This window comes from Solanum stenotomum, chromosome 9, assembly GCF_019186545.1.
Source record: "Solanum stenotomum isolate F172 chromosome 9, ASM1918654v1, whole genome shotgun sequence".
NCBI classification, from domain to species: domain Eukaryota; kingdom Viridiplantae; phylum Streptophyta; class Magnoliopsida; order Solanales; family Solanaceae; genus Solanum; species Solanum stenotomum.
In genome coordinates, this window is record NC_064290.1 from 49,433,718 (window position 1) to 49,452,623 (window position 18,906).

At 34.2% G+C, this 18,906-nt stretch overlaps 3 protein-coding genes across 5 annotated transcripts in view; all 3 read left to right on the forward strand.

Annotated features, from left to right (window-relative positions):
• LOC125876503 (RNA-binding KH domain-containing protein PEPPER) overlaps positions 1-5,063 on the forward strand; it is a 7,693-nt gene extending 2,630 nt beyond the window's left edge. The window contains exons 2-6 of the mRNA XM_049557700.1: positions 1,757-2,015; positions 2,109-2,257; positions 2,347-2,619; positions 4,195-4,395; positions 4,544-5,063. Of these exons, the coding sequence (XP_049413657.1) occupies positions 1,757-2,015; positions 2,109-2,257; positions 2,347-2,619; positions 4,195-4,395; positions 4,544-4,732 (1,071 nt within the window). The 3' untranslated portion in view covers positions 4,733-5,063. The remainder of the gene's footprint in view (positions 1-1,756; positions 2,016-2,108; positions 2,258-2,346; positions 2,620-4,194; positions 4,396-4,543) is intronic.
• A 1,124-nt stretch (positions 5,064-6,187) lies between these two features.
• Positions 6,188-11,964, forward strand: LOC125876498 (pentatricopeptide repeat-containing protein At3g14730). 3 transcript variants are annotated; one of them, XM_049557691.1, is made up of 5 exons: positions 6,188-6,283; positions 6,666-9,006; positions 9,709-10,257; positions 10,794-11,033; positions 11,514-11,963. In XM_049557691.1, the coding sequence occupies exon 2, from the start codon at positions 6,775-6,777 to the stop codon at positions 8,680-8,682; it is 1,908 nt and encodes a 635-aa protein (XP_049413648.1). In that variant the 5' UTR covers positions 6,188-6,283; positions 6,666-6,774; the 3' UTR covers positions 8,683-9,006; positions 9,709-10,257; positions 10,794-11,033; positions 11,514-11,963. The 3 variants fall into 3 exon arrangements, with proteins under 3 accessions (XP_049413648.1, XP_049413647.1, XP_049413649.1); XM_049557690.1 differs by lacking the exon at positions 6,188-6,283 and having other exon boundaries at positions 6,324-9,006; XM_049557692.1 differs by lacking the exons at positions 6,188-6,283; positions 9,709-10,257 and having other exon boundaries at positions 6,324-9,006; positions 11,514-11,964.
• A 3,181-nt stretch (positions 11,965-15,145) lies between these two features.
• LOC125876508 (uncharacterized) lies at positions 15,146-18,618 on the forward strand. Its single transcript, XM_049557705.1, has 3 exons — positions 15,146-15,345; positions 17,104-17,304; positions 18,250-18,618. Exons 1-3 carry the CDS (start codon positions 15,235-15,237, stop codon positions 18,283-18,285), a joined length of 348 nt encoding a protein of 115 aa, XP_049413662.1. The 5' UTR covers positions 15,146-15,234; the 3' UTR covers positions 18,286-18,618.
• The last annotated feature ends 288 nt before the right edge of the window (positions 18,619-18,906 follow it).

Here is an 18,906-nt window from a genome sequence, read left to right on the forward strand (position 1 = left end):
AAAAAATTTACAGCTTTTATGTCCATAATTCGCAGTCAAAGTTTGTAAGTTTGAATTTTGAAATTTCAATTGTGCCACGTAAATTGGGACATGGAGAGTATATAAGCTTTTGAATTACCTTGATTAAGGGAAAATTCTAGGGTATGTCGAAGGTGATTCAGAAATTGCTTTCGATATCACCTATTCAAATTCAAGTTGCAATTTTGTATATGTTTGAATCTCCTTATTAGAACTCCTTGGTCCGCTACTTTCGCTGATATAGTAGTACACTCGTTAAATGAACATCGTAAACTAGTAAATAGGAAGAGAGGAAGTATGACATCAGATTGGAAGTAGCAGTTTACTGTACATCTAGGGGTAAAATATTGGGAACTTGTATAGTTCAGGGAAGGGTTGGATGAAGAGTAAATTTTGCAACCCTAAGATGAAAAGTAGGAGTTTTATGACACAATTCTTAGTTCATACTTCTTGGGTGTATTTCAACTCGTTTCCTTTTCTGACCTTTAAATTGTTTTTATGGCTTAATAAGCATTAAGGGTTTAGGAAGTTTGAGTCTTGTGTGACTTAGAGTCCCACTTATTACACAAGTTACTCTCTCTATATAAATCTTCCTTGTCTTTGTGACATGACTCCTCTGCACGACCCTCCAACCCATGCCCCCACACCTGCCTTCACAAGGAAACAGAGAAAATGCTAGATGTAAGGAATTGGCTCCATTGATCTTTCAATGTTGAAATAATATGGTTTTAGTGATGAAGTTGCATAGGATGTAATGAAGAGAGGACTGAGTACTACATCGATGAGTTACCGGAAATACTTGGCTGAGATTTTTACAACAGCAAGCTAATGGCAGTTTGCGAAAGAAAAATCATCCCATAGAAAGTTTATAAATGAGAAGAAGTTTCTCCAAGGTGTGAGATCTCAGTTTCACTATTAGCTCCGCTTTCAGAACTTCATAAAAGCATCCATTTGAAGTGCAATGAATGTGTTTGAAGATAGATGTCAAAACTAATTTGAGGGAAAATTTAAATGGAAAATTGAAATAATGAAAATGCAAAAGAGCAAAAAATTGAGGTGTGGAAAAAGAATTATTGACCTTTTGTGTTTTCTTTCTTTTTTACTTTAGGGGGCTAGTGTGTGGAACAATAAAGGGTTGTTTGGTAGCCGGTAACATTTATACAAGTATTAGTAGTATAGGAATTATTGTGAGGGAATGTGTGTATTATTTAATGCAACGATAAGTTATTCATGTATTAGTTATTCCATCTTCTATCTTGCATAAAGTAATACATAGATTCCCTCATAACTTATACACATATTAGTTATGTGATTTCTAAATTGCAAACCAAACACTGTAATAGGTGTGTTGAATTTTATACACAATAGAAGAATGATAGAAAATAAGTTTTTTACTTATGCAAAATTTTATACATGAATTACTTAGCTTCTAACTAGCTACCTAATGAATCCTAAGGGGTTGAAGATGTGTGTGAAGACATAGGTTGTAGATATGATAATTAGAGTCCATCCCCTGTAATATGACTAATTGAAAGGGGAAAGGTGATTGCTAATTATTTTCTTTCAAAGTTTGCATTCTATTTGTCATCTCGCTTTTAATATATTTCATTTGCTACCTTTCTTTCCGGGTATCGGTTTTCAATATTTTCTGTTGTGAAGGCTTCCAACCTCCTTATTCTGTTCTGCCCTCTCTTTGAAGAAGTAGTCTTCATGATAGTCCTCATAAACAATGCCACAGGTTCTAATATCAGGGAAAGAAGAACCCGAGGCAGCATTATCCCCTGCTATGGTAGCTGTAATAAGAGTGTTCAAACGTGTCACTGGTCTATCTGAAGGTGAAGATGATGTCAACTTACCTGGAGTTGCTGGGGCTGCGTTCTGCTCCATCAGACTACTTGTAGCATCAACACAAGCTGTGAACTTAATAGGAAAGCAAGGGTCTTTAATCAAGCCTATCCAGCAAAACACTGGTGCCTCCATTCGAGTTCTTTCCAATGGTACTTCTTTGCAGTCTTTTTTCTATTACTGCTTGAGTTACTAGAATTACTGTTAAATAAGTTACAGGGGTTCACTTTAATCTATATACTCAGATGAGATGTCAATCTATGCGACTTCGGATGAGAGAATTGTGGAAATTCAAGGTGAAGCTCTTAAGGTTCTCAAAGCTTTAGAATCAGTGATTGGGCACCTTAGAAAGTTCTTGGTGGATCAGAGCGTTCTTCCCTTGTTTGAAAAGAATGTAAGCCTATGCCTTTTTCCTTTATCAGTTTGTTATCATATCAATGTTCTTTGATATGCTTATCCTTGTTATACTTGTTCTTTCTGCAGTACAATACACCTGCCGTTCAGGAGCGCGAAACTGAGCCTTGGTCTGAGAGGACAATGCTTAATACCTCCCGACCAGGACTTGGTGATTATCCTCCTCGATCAGGACTTGGTGATTATCCTCCTCCAACAAAGAGGGACTCACTGTTTCCCGAACGTGAAAGCCAGCTGGACTCACATTATCATTCTACTGGACTTTCACTGTATGGGCAAGATCTTGGACTTGGAATTCGCACTTCAGGTGTGGGTCGTGCTGGGAATTCTGTTATTACTCAGGTTTGTGTCTTTACCATCTTACTTTACAGTACAGAGCTGTCTTGTATGTTTTTGACCAAAAAGCAACTTCAGTAAGAGGATTTCTCTTCTCGTCTATTTTCACATGGTATGAGAGCTTATACAATCTTGATAGACACTTAATTAATATGGTCGGGGGTTTAGACTGTCTGATCCAACAGTTTTCTTTCTTTCCGTGAGTTCTTGTTTCTTACTTCTTTTTGGGTGACTGTTCCTGTGTGTTTGTGGCACCGGCTCTTTAGCAACCTTTCAAACAGAGAAGTTTTCAAAACCTTTTGTCTTCTTTTTCTTTGTGGTATTAGAGTAGGGATGTTACTTAGACTCTTACGTCAAGTTTCTGTTCCATAAAATCCTACTCTGGTCTTTTCTTAATGGCATCTTGTCCAATTATAAGTACCTCCGTTGACCATTGAATTTTCGCTCACTGTTTCAAGAGGTCTGTTTTTCTTCTTTTTGTCGGGGTATTAAAATCAGGCAGCGAGTCCCTCCTCTGAGCATTGTATTTCCAGTCTTGTTATAGCAACTTTTTATTTCATTTCTGCTTTCAATTCAAGCTAAACTGATGAAGTCCTGGACATTTGCATCGCGTTACTTTTAATATGAGAAGATTTCTCTGTGTTTATACAAATAAGCACTTATCTTTTATATTGCGCAATTGCTATGGCTTTCCTGAGAAAAGAATCTTAACATTACCTTCTTTGCAGTGATTTTTTAGTATTTCTTGTTCAAAGTAAAAAGAACTCAATTTAACTAATTATCTTTAGTTCGTGTGGAGTGTTGAAAGTGGTTCGAAATATTAAAGTTGTTATTAGAGTCTGGTAGCAAGTCTTCTTATTAGAGTCTAGAGTTCCATTCATTGTTCTCTGCAACTTTGGGTTACTCTTGGAGTGCTACTTTCAAATCCCAGTGGAGGCAAAAATTCTAGGTGCAGTTTAAGATCTCTTGTCTGCAATTCCCTGATATTTTCAGTTCAAGGCATTCTAATTATAATAGACCTGTATAAGATTAAAGGGACAAGTATGAAGTCAAGTGACGTTGTTAAGTGAAAATACACACTGGTGGTGACTTTTATGTTTTTATTTGGAAGGGGTGAAGTGCTCAAGCGAACTAGATAGATTGGTAGAAATTCCATGTTTGCTCTTGAGAAACATTTGCTAACTGTGTACTGTACTATTTTTCTTTGCTAAACCATTCAATCATCACAAGCTGAGTATATGTAGCAGTATGTTATCTTCTTAGTTGCGCGGACTCTTCACTTTTGATGCCGCACCCGTCTCGGATTCTTCAAAAATACACTACTTTTGGCGAATCCGACACGCACCCGTTGGCCTTTTTGAAGAGTCCGAGCAACATAGGTTATCTTAACTGTGTTTGTAAGTTGTGTGATTAGTTGCATTTGTTTTTTGATCTAAAAAGCCTAGACCTGTAAAATTGTTAATTACACTTCCCCTGTTTCTTATGCTAGTTTTATGTTCTCTGCAATGTATGAAAAGTTACTCTGTTATGTTATAAACAATATACTTGTTTCTGGCGACCTCATCTTGGTTTCCGTTTCAGATATCCCAAACTGTTCAAATGCAAATACCACTAGCTTATGCAGAAGATATCATTGGCATAGGGGGAGCAAATATTGCTTATATACGCCGTACTAGTGGTGCCGTTCTTACGGTGCAAGAAAGTAGGGGTTTATCTGATGAAATCACAGTGGAAATAAAAGGGATGTCATCACAAGTTCAGACAGCCCAGCAGCTTATCCAGGTAAATCTCAATTTAAAAAAGACATCTAGTTGATATGTAAATACTCCACATCTGATGCATCTAAAACCTGCGAACTATATCTGATTGAGGAGTTTCCATAGTATTCTTCTGAATTGCAAAACAACTGATGAGTGAATTGTCAATGTAGGAATTTATGAGCAGCCACAAAGAATCACTTCCAAGCAGTTATGGCCAGTTAGATACAGGCTTGAGGCAATCGTCTTACTCTAACCTTGGTGGTGGCTCTTATCCATCATCTTCATACAGCGGACATCATTATGGTGGTGGCTATGGATCATTTGGTGCTGGAGGAGGATACAGTAGCTACAGGTCATGAACAGAATAGCCGGAGTCTTAGCACTCGTACTTCCCTTCCTGTTTGTTCTTGTGCATCTGATGCCAGAGCAAACACTGAATCAACCGCATGTGGTTCATGCTTTGTTAATCTGATATCGCATACAACAATGTATTGATAGCTTTTCCAGTAGCCCACCATAGCTTGTAGTTCTTGCATGTGTATCGATATGATACCATTGAATCTTTCGTTGATTTATTTATACTTTAAGCTTCGTTTTGTAAATGTTGCAACTTGTGACTTGCACAAAAATGATCAGTTGCAATTGCTTCTCCAGAGGGGTGGTAGTTTTTCAGATATTTATGAATGAACCTTGTCAAATTTTGTTGTTTATAGTGCTTCTTTTATGCCAAGTTTGTCTGTCAAAGGTGAGAGCATTCTTATCCAACTTCAAACTGGGTATGTGCTAATCTTCTGCATCGAATTCTAGTGGAAATTCACTATTGTTTTGGGGTTGGAAGTGAGTTTATTTTGTGGAAGATAAATGTGGAAAATTCTTTATTAAAAGTAGCGGTGGCTCTCTTCGGCTTGAGACGAGTGACTTTCTGCTCTTCTCCGGTAAGTCAAGTGGGTTTTCACTCCTCTATGGTAAAGTCAAGTGGCTTTCCCTCTTTATAGAGAGTTTAGATAACACTAGTTTTCATAACAATGCTTGGGCTGGCGGTTTAGGGAGTTTAATTGCTTTGACTTCATATTTTTTACTATTTCCCTCTAAACTTTACATTAGTATTAGCAACTTTTATGGCTTAATCCCCAATTTGAAATGACTATGCAACTTTTTCGAAGGTATAACGGTGAATTTGCACAAAAAAAAACCTATTATTTATTTGCTCATTAAGAAAATTTTAATGTTCCCTGGGAAGTGATTCCTATCGAAAATGACATGATGCTCTTTATAAAATGTTTGTTAGAAAAAAAATCAAATTATATTCTCTAGTCAAATATACAAAAGATGTATACTATACTAATTATGCATTAATTTATAAAAAATATTTTTTTATAGATCGTTATTTTAGTTGTGTAGTTTTTTTTTCTTTTATAAATTTGATTTTAATTTTATATCATTCTTACACATAAGTAATCTTCATATTTACATATAACTTTATATATTATCAGCCATAATTTTAGTTTTGTAGTCTATTACAAACTTGTTTTTAATTTCATTTTTATACATGAAAGATTTTTTTTTATCTTTATAGATAAGAAATTTAAAATGATCACCACGCAAGACTATTTCTTTTTATAAGAAGCCAACAACAATATAAATAGATCACATCTTTACCTAGTAAAGAGACAATTTAATGATAAATATTCAAAAATACATATTGCAAGTATATTATGAAAGATCAACAAGGGTATGAAGTTTGAGTCCCCTCTGAATACGGCCGCGGGATCCAATATAACAAGGGCAAATCACAAATGGATAGTAAATCACAAAATAAAAAGATTATATTTTTCCGCCTCCTTAAACCTCAGTATTTGATTCAACCCTTCCTAGATTGCGTCAATCCTCAGACAGAAATTTCATTTATGGTATCCATCTTCTTCATTCGTTCAAATCAATGACAAGTAATTGAATTTGATTCTTGTTTTTTTTTTCTATTTCCCTTCACCCATTTACTATCTGCACTCTTTTTCACTCACTCTCTTGACTAATTATACTGAATGGTTCTTGGGTTGTTTCAAGATTGTTACTTTTTCACAAATTACATATGCAGGTATAGAAGTATAGGTTCAGATTTGAAAAGGGTATTGAGATAGTAAGTTTTTAGTAATCATGTTGCATAATTTTCTGAGTTTGAGGTGGTCTGTAGTTAAGAGCTAGCAGTTGTAGATAATTATAGTGCTCAATTTCATACCTGTTTGGATTTCTTTAGTTTATTTTTTGATAAAAGATTGCTTTTTTATGACATAGATGTAGTGGAAGCGAAAAACTGGGGAGGGGATTTTACAAGGTGAGAAATAGAGTAGCCAACCAACTGAGCATCTAAGATCCCGTATGCATTTTCTTTTTTTGCTCCTAAATGAGGCAAAGAACCTTAATTACGAGGTCATTGTCAATATTTAAGTCACAATATTCAATTAGTTTTTCATCCATTGCCTACAAGTCTTTTGATCTCAAGACTTGCATTGTATCACTTCAATCATGTGCTAATGACAAGGACCTTACAGGAGGGAAACAATTTCATTGCCACATGCTTAGATGTGGCCATTTGGATTTATCTCCCGTGCCTACCACTAGCCTTATTAACATGTACTCGAAATGCAATTCGATATCCAATGCATTATCTGTATTCTATACTTCACCAATTGATCATAATGTGTTTGCTTATAATGCTATAATAGCAGGGTTAATTGCCAATGATTTGCCTAAAAGTGCTTTTGAATTCTATTTCAAAATGAGGCTAGTTGGTGTCATGCCTGATAAGTTCACTTTTCCTTGTGTGCTTAAGGCTTGTAAAAATGAAGTAGATGTGAAAAGGATTCACGGGTTGGTTTTTAAATTTGGGCTTGAAGTTGATTTATTCATTGGAAGTGCTTTGTTGCACAGTTATCTAATGTATAGGATGGTGGATTTTGCGTTAGATGTGTTTGAGGATTTGCCGGAGAGGGAAGATGTTGTGCTTTGGAATGCCATGATCAATGGATATGCTCAAACTGGAGAGTTTGGTAGTGCTTTGATGGTTTTTAGGTGGATGATTGAGGATGGGGTTATTCCCAACAAGTTTAGCATAACAGGTGTACTTTCAGCTCTGGCAAATTATGGGGAAGTTTATAATGGAAAGGTGATACATGGGTTTGTGATAAAAAAGGGTTTTGATTTGGGGGTTGCCATTTCTAATGCATTAATAGACATGTATGGTAAATGTAGCTGTGTTGCTGACGCTTTAGAGGTTTTCCAGACAATGGATGATAAGGATATATTTTCATGGAACTCAATAATTTGTGTGCATGAACAATGTGGTAATCACGAGGGAACTTTGAGGCTTTTCAAAAGGATGTTGTCTGCTAGAGTTCGTCCTGATTTGGTGACTGTCACTACTACACTTCCTGCCTGTGCTCATTTAGCAGCGTTGAGGCATGGTAGAGAGATTCATGGATACATGATTGTTAATGGTCTGAGGAAAGATACTGCTGACAAAGAATATGATGATACTTACCTTGACAATGCAATTTTGGACATGTATGCCAAATGTGGAAGCATGCGTGAAGCTAAGCTGATCTTTGATATGATGAATTTCAAAGATGTGGCGTCGTGGAACATTATGATTAAGGGGTATGGCATGCATGGATTTGGCATCAAGGCATTAGAATTGTTTTCTGATATGTGTAAGGCAGAATTGAGGCCTGATGATGTCACATTTGTTGGGGTTTTGTCAGCTTGCAGCCATTCAGGGCTTGTAAAACAGGGGAGAGAATTTCTTGCCCATATGCAGCCGAAGTATGGTGTTGTGCCTTCTATTGAACATTACACCTCTATGATTGACATGCTAGGTCGTGCTGGGCAGCTTGAAGCTGCTTATGAGTTGTTATTAACAATGCCCATTAAGACCAATTCTGTCGTATGGAGAGCGTTCTTGGCTGCCTGCCGTCTACATGGTAATGATGATCTTGCTAAGGTTGCTGCAAAACAGGTACTTGATCTTGAACCAGATCATTGTGGAAGTTATGTCATATTATCAAATGTGTATGGACAGACTGGTCGCTATGAAGAGGTATTAGAGATAAGAGATGCAATGAAGCTACAAAATGTAAGGAAGACACCTGGTTGTAGCTGGATTGAACTTCATAATGGTGTCCATGTCTTTATTACTGCTGATAAATCACATCCTGAAGCCAACCTTATTTATGCTGGATTGAATTCTTTAACAGCGCGATTGTGTGAGCATGGTTATACACCAGAATCTGATGCCTTGGAAAGCAGTCCATGATATTCCAGACTTATTCTCCGTTGTTCTAGATGAAGATTCCTGAAGCACTGACTGAAAGAAGGTTCTTACAATATCTATTTGGGAAACCTAGCAAGTGTGTGAGTTCATTTTGCTTCTCATGGAAACCAATGTCTATGTATGCTGGTGCTCCGAAATAGCCTGAGTTATCTGTGTGCTTTTGCAGATAAACTTTCTATTGAAAAATGAAAAGTATGTTTTCTTCACTTTTGGAGCATATCATTTTGCAGCATCTGCTATAACCAAGGGGATATTTAGTGCAACTAAGGACTATGCTTCTCTTTTTGATGTTGACGGTCATTGAATGTAAGTGTTCTCTATCATATGGGCATTTCCACTGCAGTTTTTTTGTAGGCTTATTTAGTATTCAGAACTTGCACACTGAATGTTGTTACTCTTTATCATAATTAATATGTTTCTTCATTTCTTCTGAAGTATAATTTTTAGCGATCTACCTACTGTATATATGAATTCTGGTCATCAAACTTCTTTGTAAGTCTTAAAAATGGTGAAGGAAAGGCTGAGGTATTCTGGGAAAACGCCATTAACTTTTTTTTGCTGGCAAAAGCCGGGTATTTAAGTTGAGAAGGATAGAAGGGAGGGCTCATTATTCACCGAGTGTTGAATCATGCGTCACTGGCCCTTGGGGATTTCTGGCTTTAAAAAAAATTGAAAATGTTGAAGGAAATGCTGAAGTATAGGTTCTGTGAAAATTGCCAGCATTCTGGTCGGCTATAGCTTGTTTTATTTTCCAGATTTTCAAATACTAAGGAGTGACAATATAAATCATTTGTTTGTCTGCATCCTACCAACTTTGATATTTTATTAACCTTACCTTGCTGAATGTGAAGCTACAGTAGGTTCCTAAGAAAGCCTGCATTAGGCATTCTATAAAGCAGTTGATATGTCTCTCCTTTAGGTTTAAATTTTGGTTCTTTTGCTTAAACCTGTAAAATAATCTCTTAGCCAAAGTTAAAATAGTGATAAACTGCTACTATGGAACAACAGGAACTTCATGGAGACCATTCCTAAACAGGCATCATGAATTATACAGAAGATCATGAAGGCATCTAGGTATTTCACAGAAGCAGGACATGAACCAACTGATATTTATAACATGAAACAGTTCCCAACAAGATGGTTCTATCAGAAGATTAGAGGAGAGTTTCCAAAGGTGGAATGGCAGAACTGATATGCAATAACCTTGGAATTCCTAACTGGTCATGGAAGATGATTTGGAAAACCAGATCACCTATGAAAGCAGCTTTTTTGGTTGGCTAGCAGCTAGGGATGCTTGCCAAGCACAACACAAGTTACAAAGGAGAGGGTTTTCCTTGTGCAGTAGCTGATATTTCTGCAATTCAGAGGAGGAAACAGTTGAACATCTTTTCTTGCATTGCAGATTTCAAGACAATGTTGGGAACTTTTCTTTAACATAATGGGCATATCTTTGGTGTCACCAGAGAAAATTAGTAGCTTGTTGGAAGTGTGGCGATTTGTTTGAGGATATCTGAGGTGGTGCCGATCTGTTTACTGACCTCTCTCACTAAGGAAAGGGTAATTTGTGTAATTTATATAGTGCCTAAATTTTTTACCTGTCTTGAAGATGCCTAGGTATAATTAGCTATTATCTAGCTTTAATTAGCATCATAATAATGGGGTTTTAAGTACCATTTTTATGTGTGCACAAACAGGCTCAGACAGGCGGAAACGACCATCATTAAAAAAATGTACTGTTTGTTATGTCGTTACTAAAAAATAAAATTAAATTAACAACCCAAGCTTTTGTTGCTGAAACAATGAATTTGAATCCTTCTATCTAACAGGTGCTCACAACTGTTTATGGAATACATATTAACATACTGTTGTGTAATGCTGCTTCATCTATCCTTGAAAATATATTGTGTTTAAGAAAGTTGTTTATATTGAAATTCATCTGATCCTGGGATGTGTATGTAGAATTCCAGTCATTCAGATTAAACTCCATTGAGGCTTTGTGTTGCATTATTTATTTATTTGTTTTTAACTCTAGCATTCTTTATTTTATGTCTTATCTAAGGAGCTCTGAGATTTTACTACTTTGGCTAATGCAGGTGTGAGTCCAGAAGATTGTTCCTACACGATACAAATGGGTACTGGGGCCATGCTCTCATTTTTTTGTCCTAGAAAGTTACAGACTTGCAGCAGTGTTTTTCCCTTCCATTCGTGCTCAGGGGCCAGTGCTCTAAGTTTAAATATTGCTTCAATTATCTGGCAGCGTTTGGCAGTAGATGCTTAAAATTATTTTGAAGTCTTATGGAACATAATATCGGCTAATCTTGATGAAGCACAAGGTACTCTCCCTCTTAATTTGTTTGTGCACTCTTGCCTACATATTTGACCAATTGTTGGCGCTAAATCAGACTAAATTAAATTTATTTTGTCACAGAAAGCATAAATGACCAGAGACTGCACTAAAACTCGTGGAATTAGACTAGGTGCTCGCAAGCTGGCCCAAATACCGTGGTTATTTAAAAGAATAGTTTTCAAATTTCGTTTGGTTTGAATCTCAGGAAGCAAAAGTGATAAATATTTAAGAACAAATAAGAGTCCCCTACTAGAAGTGAAGAAAAGAAAGAAGGAAAAAGGTGTTAGAAATAAGAAGTAGCATTTATATTTGGATAGTTGGGGCAAATGTTTAAGATTTTGATGGGGACTTAATAAGCAATGTAGCATAAATTTACCTAAGACTCGCATGCTTTGGTTGGTATTTTTTTCGTAGGCAGATGTATTGTCCAGAAAAATAATATGCCTTTTGTTTTGCATTGTTGCAGGGCATCTAACAATTCTTCATAGCCGTAGAGAGTGTCGTATGATACTCTCTCATCAACTTGGCTATTATTTTCTTCTAAACAACCTGGTTTGGGCCTACTAATCTCAGAGAAAGAAAGCTCGCTTTCACCAAGTCACAGCCAAGACAAGCTATGGTTCTCGGAGGAGCCTTCAGTTCGATGCTCATCAGAGTAAGTAGGAACAATAAGTGGTTTTCTTTTGGCGCGTTCAGTTTGAGCATAACAACATGTGGTTGTTTTGTTGTGTTTTTGCCAGAAACAAATGGCAGAACATTTATTTAGTGATACACAATGGATGAAGAGGAGAACAAAGACCAAACATTTGTCTGTTGTATTGTTTCTGGTTTCTGAGTAAATTTGGCCATTTCAAGTTTACTTATTGATGTTATAGTTGTGTATTTCAATGACTGAACTGGATTGGTGTCTTTGTCATTTAATTTTAGTATCCAAATCGGTGGTAGGTATCCCGTGGAATTAATTCAATTCATATATTATAGAACTATATTAAATTAATATTTGAAAAAAATAGTTTGATAGGAAAATCACTTTATGACAAAGTTTAAAGTTAAATGTTTAATTTACTAATTTGAATTCTTGAATGTTGTAAAAGTATACACGAAATTTGGAACAAGCAAGTACTGCTCCACTTTTAATTGTTATGTTTTCTTTTTTAGAGTTAAACTATAAGAACTTTGATTAGCATTTTATGATGCATTTTTTCATTGTATTGATATGCAAAAAAATGCAACTTAGTACTTTTTGTGAAGTTTTTAAATATCTAGTTTTTTTGTTTAAAATATCGAATTAATATAATCTAATTTAACTTTGAAAATTAGTCAAATTTACTTTTGAAAAGTACAACAAGACAATTAAAAGTGAACGGAGAGAGTAATAGCTTAGTTAGATTTTCTATACTTATATTGCAGAACATTTATATATAATTTGTCCCAATTTTTTTTGTTGATTCTATTTGAGAAACAAAATATTTACTTTGTCTTGGAAAAATAATTAAAAGTCACTAACATTTTACCTCAGCTTTATTCTGTTGATAATTCCCATTGCACAAATGCGTTTTATTCATTAGTGATCTTCAATGCATTTCCTTGTATTCCCTCTGAGGGCCTGGTTGAAAAGCCACATAGTAATTGGATTTGGTGTAATTGCGTGTAATTATACTATCTGGTGTGTTTGTTTGGTCATGTAATTACTTGGTCAACACATAATTGAGTGTAATTGGACAATTACGCTCTCCATTTCTCAGGAAAGGGCTGTGAATTGTAGGTAATAATATGACGTAATTACAAGCTGCTTACTTTTACATTTCTTCTTTTTATTTCTATTTTTATTTTTTTGTTTTAAAATTTATTTTTTCTTTCTATTGTTTTAACTTCTTTTTTATTTTATTATTCTAAAAATTTCTATTTTTAATTTTTTTTTATATACTTAATTTCCTTCTCATTCTCAACCTTTACAACATGTGATTCCATGTAATTTTTTGTGTTTTCTATTTTTTTTATGTCATGTTCATTTTTTTCATTAGCATAATTTTGTTAGTATCCTAATTTTTAAACTAAAGTAGAATTTATCGTTGAGAAAGGTTATAGACTTACGTTTTTTTAATAAAAAAAATCATATTTATGTATGATATGTTTAAATTTGGCATAAAGGTATTATGTTAGATTTTTTGTTTTGAAGTTAGAACGTACGTTATATTTTCAGTTTCATTTGTTTTTTAGTTAGACTTGATACATTATCTTTTTGTTAAATATTTTAATAATTTATGACATTTTATTTATAAAATATTAATCTTTTTGTCAAACATGCATTTCATAATGCTAATAGAAATCTTGTACTTTTAGTTTTTATGATTAATTCAATTGAAGTATACTAAGTTGAAAAAATATAAATCAATTTTTTTTATAATATTAGTTAAGAAAATATGTTTATTAGTAATTAATATATTTTCAAAAGACAATATATATTTTACATATTTATTTTAGTATCATTTATAAATTTATAACTTTTATTTTTTATTTTTAAAATTTAATATGATCTTATGATTCCAGTTGTGCACAAGATTTTGTAATCACAAAGCTGATAATTACTATTCTAGTAATTACGTACACCAAATTCAATTACCAGGTGACTTTCCAAACAAACCCTTAATAGAATTAATGGAATTAGGATATATTATATATCTATTATTTTACAAGAACTTCACTTGATTGCATATCTTATTCCACCACTTTATTAATTTATCCTCACATAAATGCGTATACACTTAATATATATATATATATTATACACTTATTATATACAATTATACACATATTATATATAAAAATTAAGAAGTATATGGTATGAAGTAAAAAAAAAAAAAAGTAAGAAAAAATTACACTAATTGAATCCATTAGGCAAACTATTTATCCAAATTGGACCCAACTCAATATATTTAACCTTATTGAACCCACGACCCAAACTATTTACCTAACTACCTCCTTGTTCTATTCATTGAAATACCATCGAAGTATCTGTACGCTTTGATAGTATCTATATACTTTGATGTTGTCTATATACTCTAATGGTACTTAGCAGTAATTGAGCAGTTTTTTCACTGAAACACTATTTGTTCTTCCTTGATACCATCATAGTATATATACTATGCTATCAAGAAGTAACTGAGTAGTTTTTTTCACTAAAACACTATTTCTTCCTCTTTGATATCATTAAAGAATATAGATATACTTTGATGGTATCAAACGGTAAACATGCATTAATAGTTAAAAACAAGGGGGTATGAAAGTAATTAAGTAAGAAGGTAGTCGTTTGTAAATAGTTTCATTTTTTTTTGGATACAAGTATTCTTTTCCCAAAAAATAATGGCATGGATAAATACTATAATGGTAATAAAGTTTTACTCAAGTAATATTCTCTACGTGTACTTCGAGCATAGATACTTGCTAATTCTGTGGATAAATCTATGAGAAATTGATATAAATAGCCAACTATTGAAGTAATAGCCAACAAATGTACATATATAAAAGTATTGAGGAAAGGTGATTAGACATGACATAACATAATTTTATTTTATCGAGACATGACCTTAAATAAGAGGTTGTAGAGGTTATGAATTAAAGTAGAAAGTTAGTAGGTAGTGGAGTATTGTCTTGCTTTTCGACAGATTAATTTATGCCTAGTGGTGTCTGTATGAGCCTTATTCTTGTGTCTTGTTTTTTTTTTCTATCATCATTTGTTGTTTATGGTGTTTTGATTTTATACTATTTATTGTTGTTACTATTTACTTACTAATTGTAATATTTTCTTCACTATTACTATTTGATGTGTTATCGTCAGGTTCATGATACAATCTCTTTATCTTTATAACATAGTGATAAAATTTGAATACACTCTCTCCTCCCAGATGACACCGATGAATTTCTCAAAATATATTATTATTATTATTATTGTTGTTGTTGTTGTATATAATATACATAAATTATAAAATTTTAAATATAAAATAATATATAGTATTATTTTTCTTATATTTGTTAGACAAATATAACTATTTTTAGAAAGGGATAAAATCCTTTTCCACCTTCAACAACATCTATAAACTGATTATTCTTAACTGTAAACCACCCATTCCCACCAAAACAATTTTTTTGGTGTTTTTGGAAGAGGAGAAAAGGGTGATAAAAGAAGAATGCCAACTCTTAATTTGTTCACAAATTTACCAGTAGATGCAGTTATTGCTTCTGATATTCTCAAAGATGCTACTAAAGCTGTTGCAAAAATCATAGGCAAACCAGAGTCAGTTAAGTCATTTTGGACTTTTTTCTGTTAGTCATTTTGGACTTTTTTCTGTTTTCATTCATATTTATATTGACTGCTACCTGTTTGATAATATTCCTCTGAGAAAAGTTTTTATCAATCATTTAGTGGTAATTGTAAGTATCTTTACTTCTAATTTTTTAGGTTGGAAATGAAATTGGTTTAGTAGTAGTTACATAATTCCACTCATCAGGATGTTTTTTTAAAAATAAAAATAAAAATTGGGGGTAGGGGACGTAGAAATGGGAGAGGGGATTACAAGGTGGGGAATCGGTGAAAGTTTAGGTACCAACCAACTAAGTTACCAAGATTCTCCCTTAACACAGGTTTTTGAGTCATGTGGTACCTTTTTTTTGTTAGTATAACCATATGCTATCCGGAATTCACGACTAATTCCATTTAAGGGAGCTGCATAGGGGCCATTAAAGAGGGAAGCATTCCCTATATTCTTTTCTCCATTGTTAGGCTCGAACTTGAGACCTCAGGTTAAAAGTGAGATGGATTATCCCTCTCACCACACTTGATGGTCATGTGGTGGTTAAGTGGGAACATGTTCAGAGATGGGGTTAAAGAAAAAGAAAAGAACTTTTACATGGGTTTCAGCTTACTGGGGACATGAGTAAGAAGTTGTGGAGGATATGACTTAGGCTGGAAGGTTAGTAGGTAGTTGTAGAAATTCCATGGAAGTTACCAGTAGTCGTAGTAGTGGGGCCAATTCTCTAGGTGCATACTAGTAGTCGTAGTATTAATCCTGTAGTTTCTTGTCCAAAGATGTCTGTAGTGGTTTCTTGCACTTCGATTATTGTATTATTTTCTTGTAGTTACGTTCCTTTTTATCAGAATGCTTTGACAGTCTCTCTACCTCCCAAGGTAGGGGTAAGGTCTGCATACACTTTACCCTCACCATACTCCACTTGTGGGACTACAGTGGGTATGTTGTTGTTAAATATAAACTGAAACTTTTGAAGGAAATATTAACTTTAAGTAGAAGAAGATAATAGTAAAGGGGATATTTTAAAAAAATAGGGAAGTGAGATGAGTAGAAAGAATAATTTAGTCCTTTGTTGCTCAAAATAATGAATGACCAGGTTAGCTATGCGAGACCGAGTTAGTTGTTAATTAAGACTATATTAGCACTAATAATATTTACACTACCAACAAGAAGAAATCAGTATCCTCTAGCACATGGTAGTAGGAAGGATATTGACTCTTCAATTGGACGCGGATTTATATTTTGATGGGATTTGAACTTGACACTGAGCACTTCCACCTTAACCATTACGATAAGTCTTCATTGCCTATAGCTTGTAAATTATTGTTTGTTAGTTTGGGGTCACAACTGAAAGGAATTATTCGTTGGTTTTCTATTACATTGATGTTGGCAGATTAGAAATGCAGAATCCAATAAATATTTTGATGCCAATTCTTGGTGGCGTGGAAATCTTTGGCAGTTGGGTTCACTCTATTTCTTTTTGTGCAAGTATAAAGTAAATATGGAGTTGGTTTAAGGAGAGCTTATACTATGCAAGTTTAGTTTGTTTAGAATGGAATGGTGTAGTAAGCATCTCTCTATCAAAGAGTTTTTGATATAAATTTTTTCCTGAAGATGGAAATGTCTACCATGGATTTTAAATACAGGTGCAACTAGCAATAATCTGATTATCTCTTAGTTTCACTCTATGATAGAGTGAATTTACTCTTGTGGAAGTATGTTGACGTAACTCTACTTGTTTTTCCCCAGTATGTGATGATCTTGTTGAATGGAGGAGTTCCTATTGCATTTGCTGGTACCGAAGCTCCTGCTGCATATGGAGAATTAATTTCCATTGGAGGTCTTGGACCTAGTGTGAATGGCAAACTCAGTTCAACCATTGCAGAGATTCTTCAGACAAAACTATCAATAGACAGCGACAGATTCTATATAAAGTTTTATGATTCTCCGGTAAGTCTTTACGAGAACAAAGAAGGAAATGATGTTCTGTGTTTTCCGCTACGCACCCCCCCCCCCCCCCCCCACCCCACCCTTTCCTTGGTCCACTGCAAGAGAATTAGTTTATGTGCAATGCGCTTCCCCTTGTCTTGACCAACTAAAGGAATCATCTACTACTTTCATTTTTGATGCCTGGATCAAATAGAACTAGTTCAATCAACCCTAGCGAAGTTAAGACCTTGTTTGTGTTTTTAAAAGTTGGTGTGATATATCGAGCATGATCACTCTGCAATGAGGGGATAAAAATAGATGAAATTTGTATATATATTGAATTAGTCGTAAAGTTTGTTCTGAAATTTGTGGAAAAGAACTACTTAAAGTATCCATATGGAAAACGACTTTCATGTTAATTTAAGCTGAGGTTGAATTGATGTCTTCCGTTGATTTTGCTTTTAATAACTGTGGTGTCCGGGCCAGTTTGCACGCACCTCGACTAACTCCCAAACTGCATTACTGTTTCCTCAATATATTCTTTTTCAGTTGAATTTGGTTGTCCATCATGTATGGAATCCTACTCATAACTGATTGCCGATTGGTTAAAGTTAAACTACCCATATTGGGATGCATCGATGGAAATATCCTACAATCCTATTGGAATTGTCTGTACTTTGAAATAGAATATAATTAACAAGAAGACAACAACAACAACTATGTCTCAATCCCAAGCAAGTCACTAGAATCTGAATTCGTACATAATAAGTAGAAATGTAACTTATAACCTACTTTTTGGTTGCACTTATCCATGCTCAACCAGCACAAACTTGAGTTATTGCTGCATTTAGCTTGGTTCTTGTGCTTTAATTTCGCGTCGTCTTTTTTTATTTGACCATGTTTACATCTGTATAAAGGTTTTGTCAACCCTATATCTTAACTGAAAATCCTTTTCTTTGCATGCAGCGCCCATTTTTTGGGTTCAATGGCTCAACTTTTTGATGAACCTGCTTAAAAATAACTGCTCTGGAGTGTGGAGAAGGAACTTCTTGGTACAGCAGCAGTTTAAGACTTCATCTGCTCTCAACTGTGATCGTTTCACGGAAGAAGTAAACCCTTCTGATATGTTCAATTGGTGATACTTTTGTACAATGTCTGTACAATATTTTGCTTGATTGTGAGTTTCGTAGCGCTAAGAAATAGGAAACTATAATGCATATTTCAGCATTAACATATGCCCAGCATAGGGCTAGTTTTCCAAATTTAGTGCTTCTGTTGTCTTCTACTTTAAATTGCAATCATTCTTAAATAGATTTATATTATGTTTTTATACAAGTCAAAGAAGTTCTAAGTGCCACCTACTTTGTCTAATAGTGTCATCGCAATGAATTATTTTGTTTCTTTTATTACAATCATGTGTTATAAGTGCATACATTAGTTGTTTTTTTTTTACACGTTATTGAAATCAGACAAGTTTAAATGGATAGCTGATCAGAACTTGCTTAAGATAGACGCATAAAAATTGGTGTTATTATTGTTGTGTAGTAGGATAACTACATATTATGAAAACATTGTTTCGAGTTATAAATTAAAGCAAAAAATATAAATTTTAATGATACACAT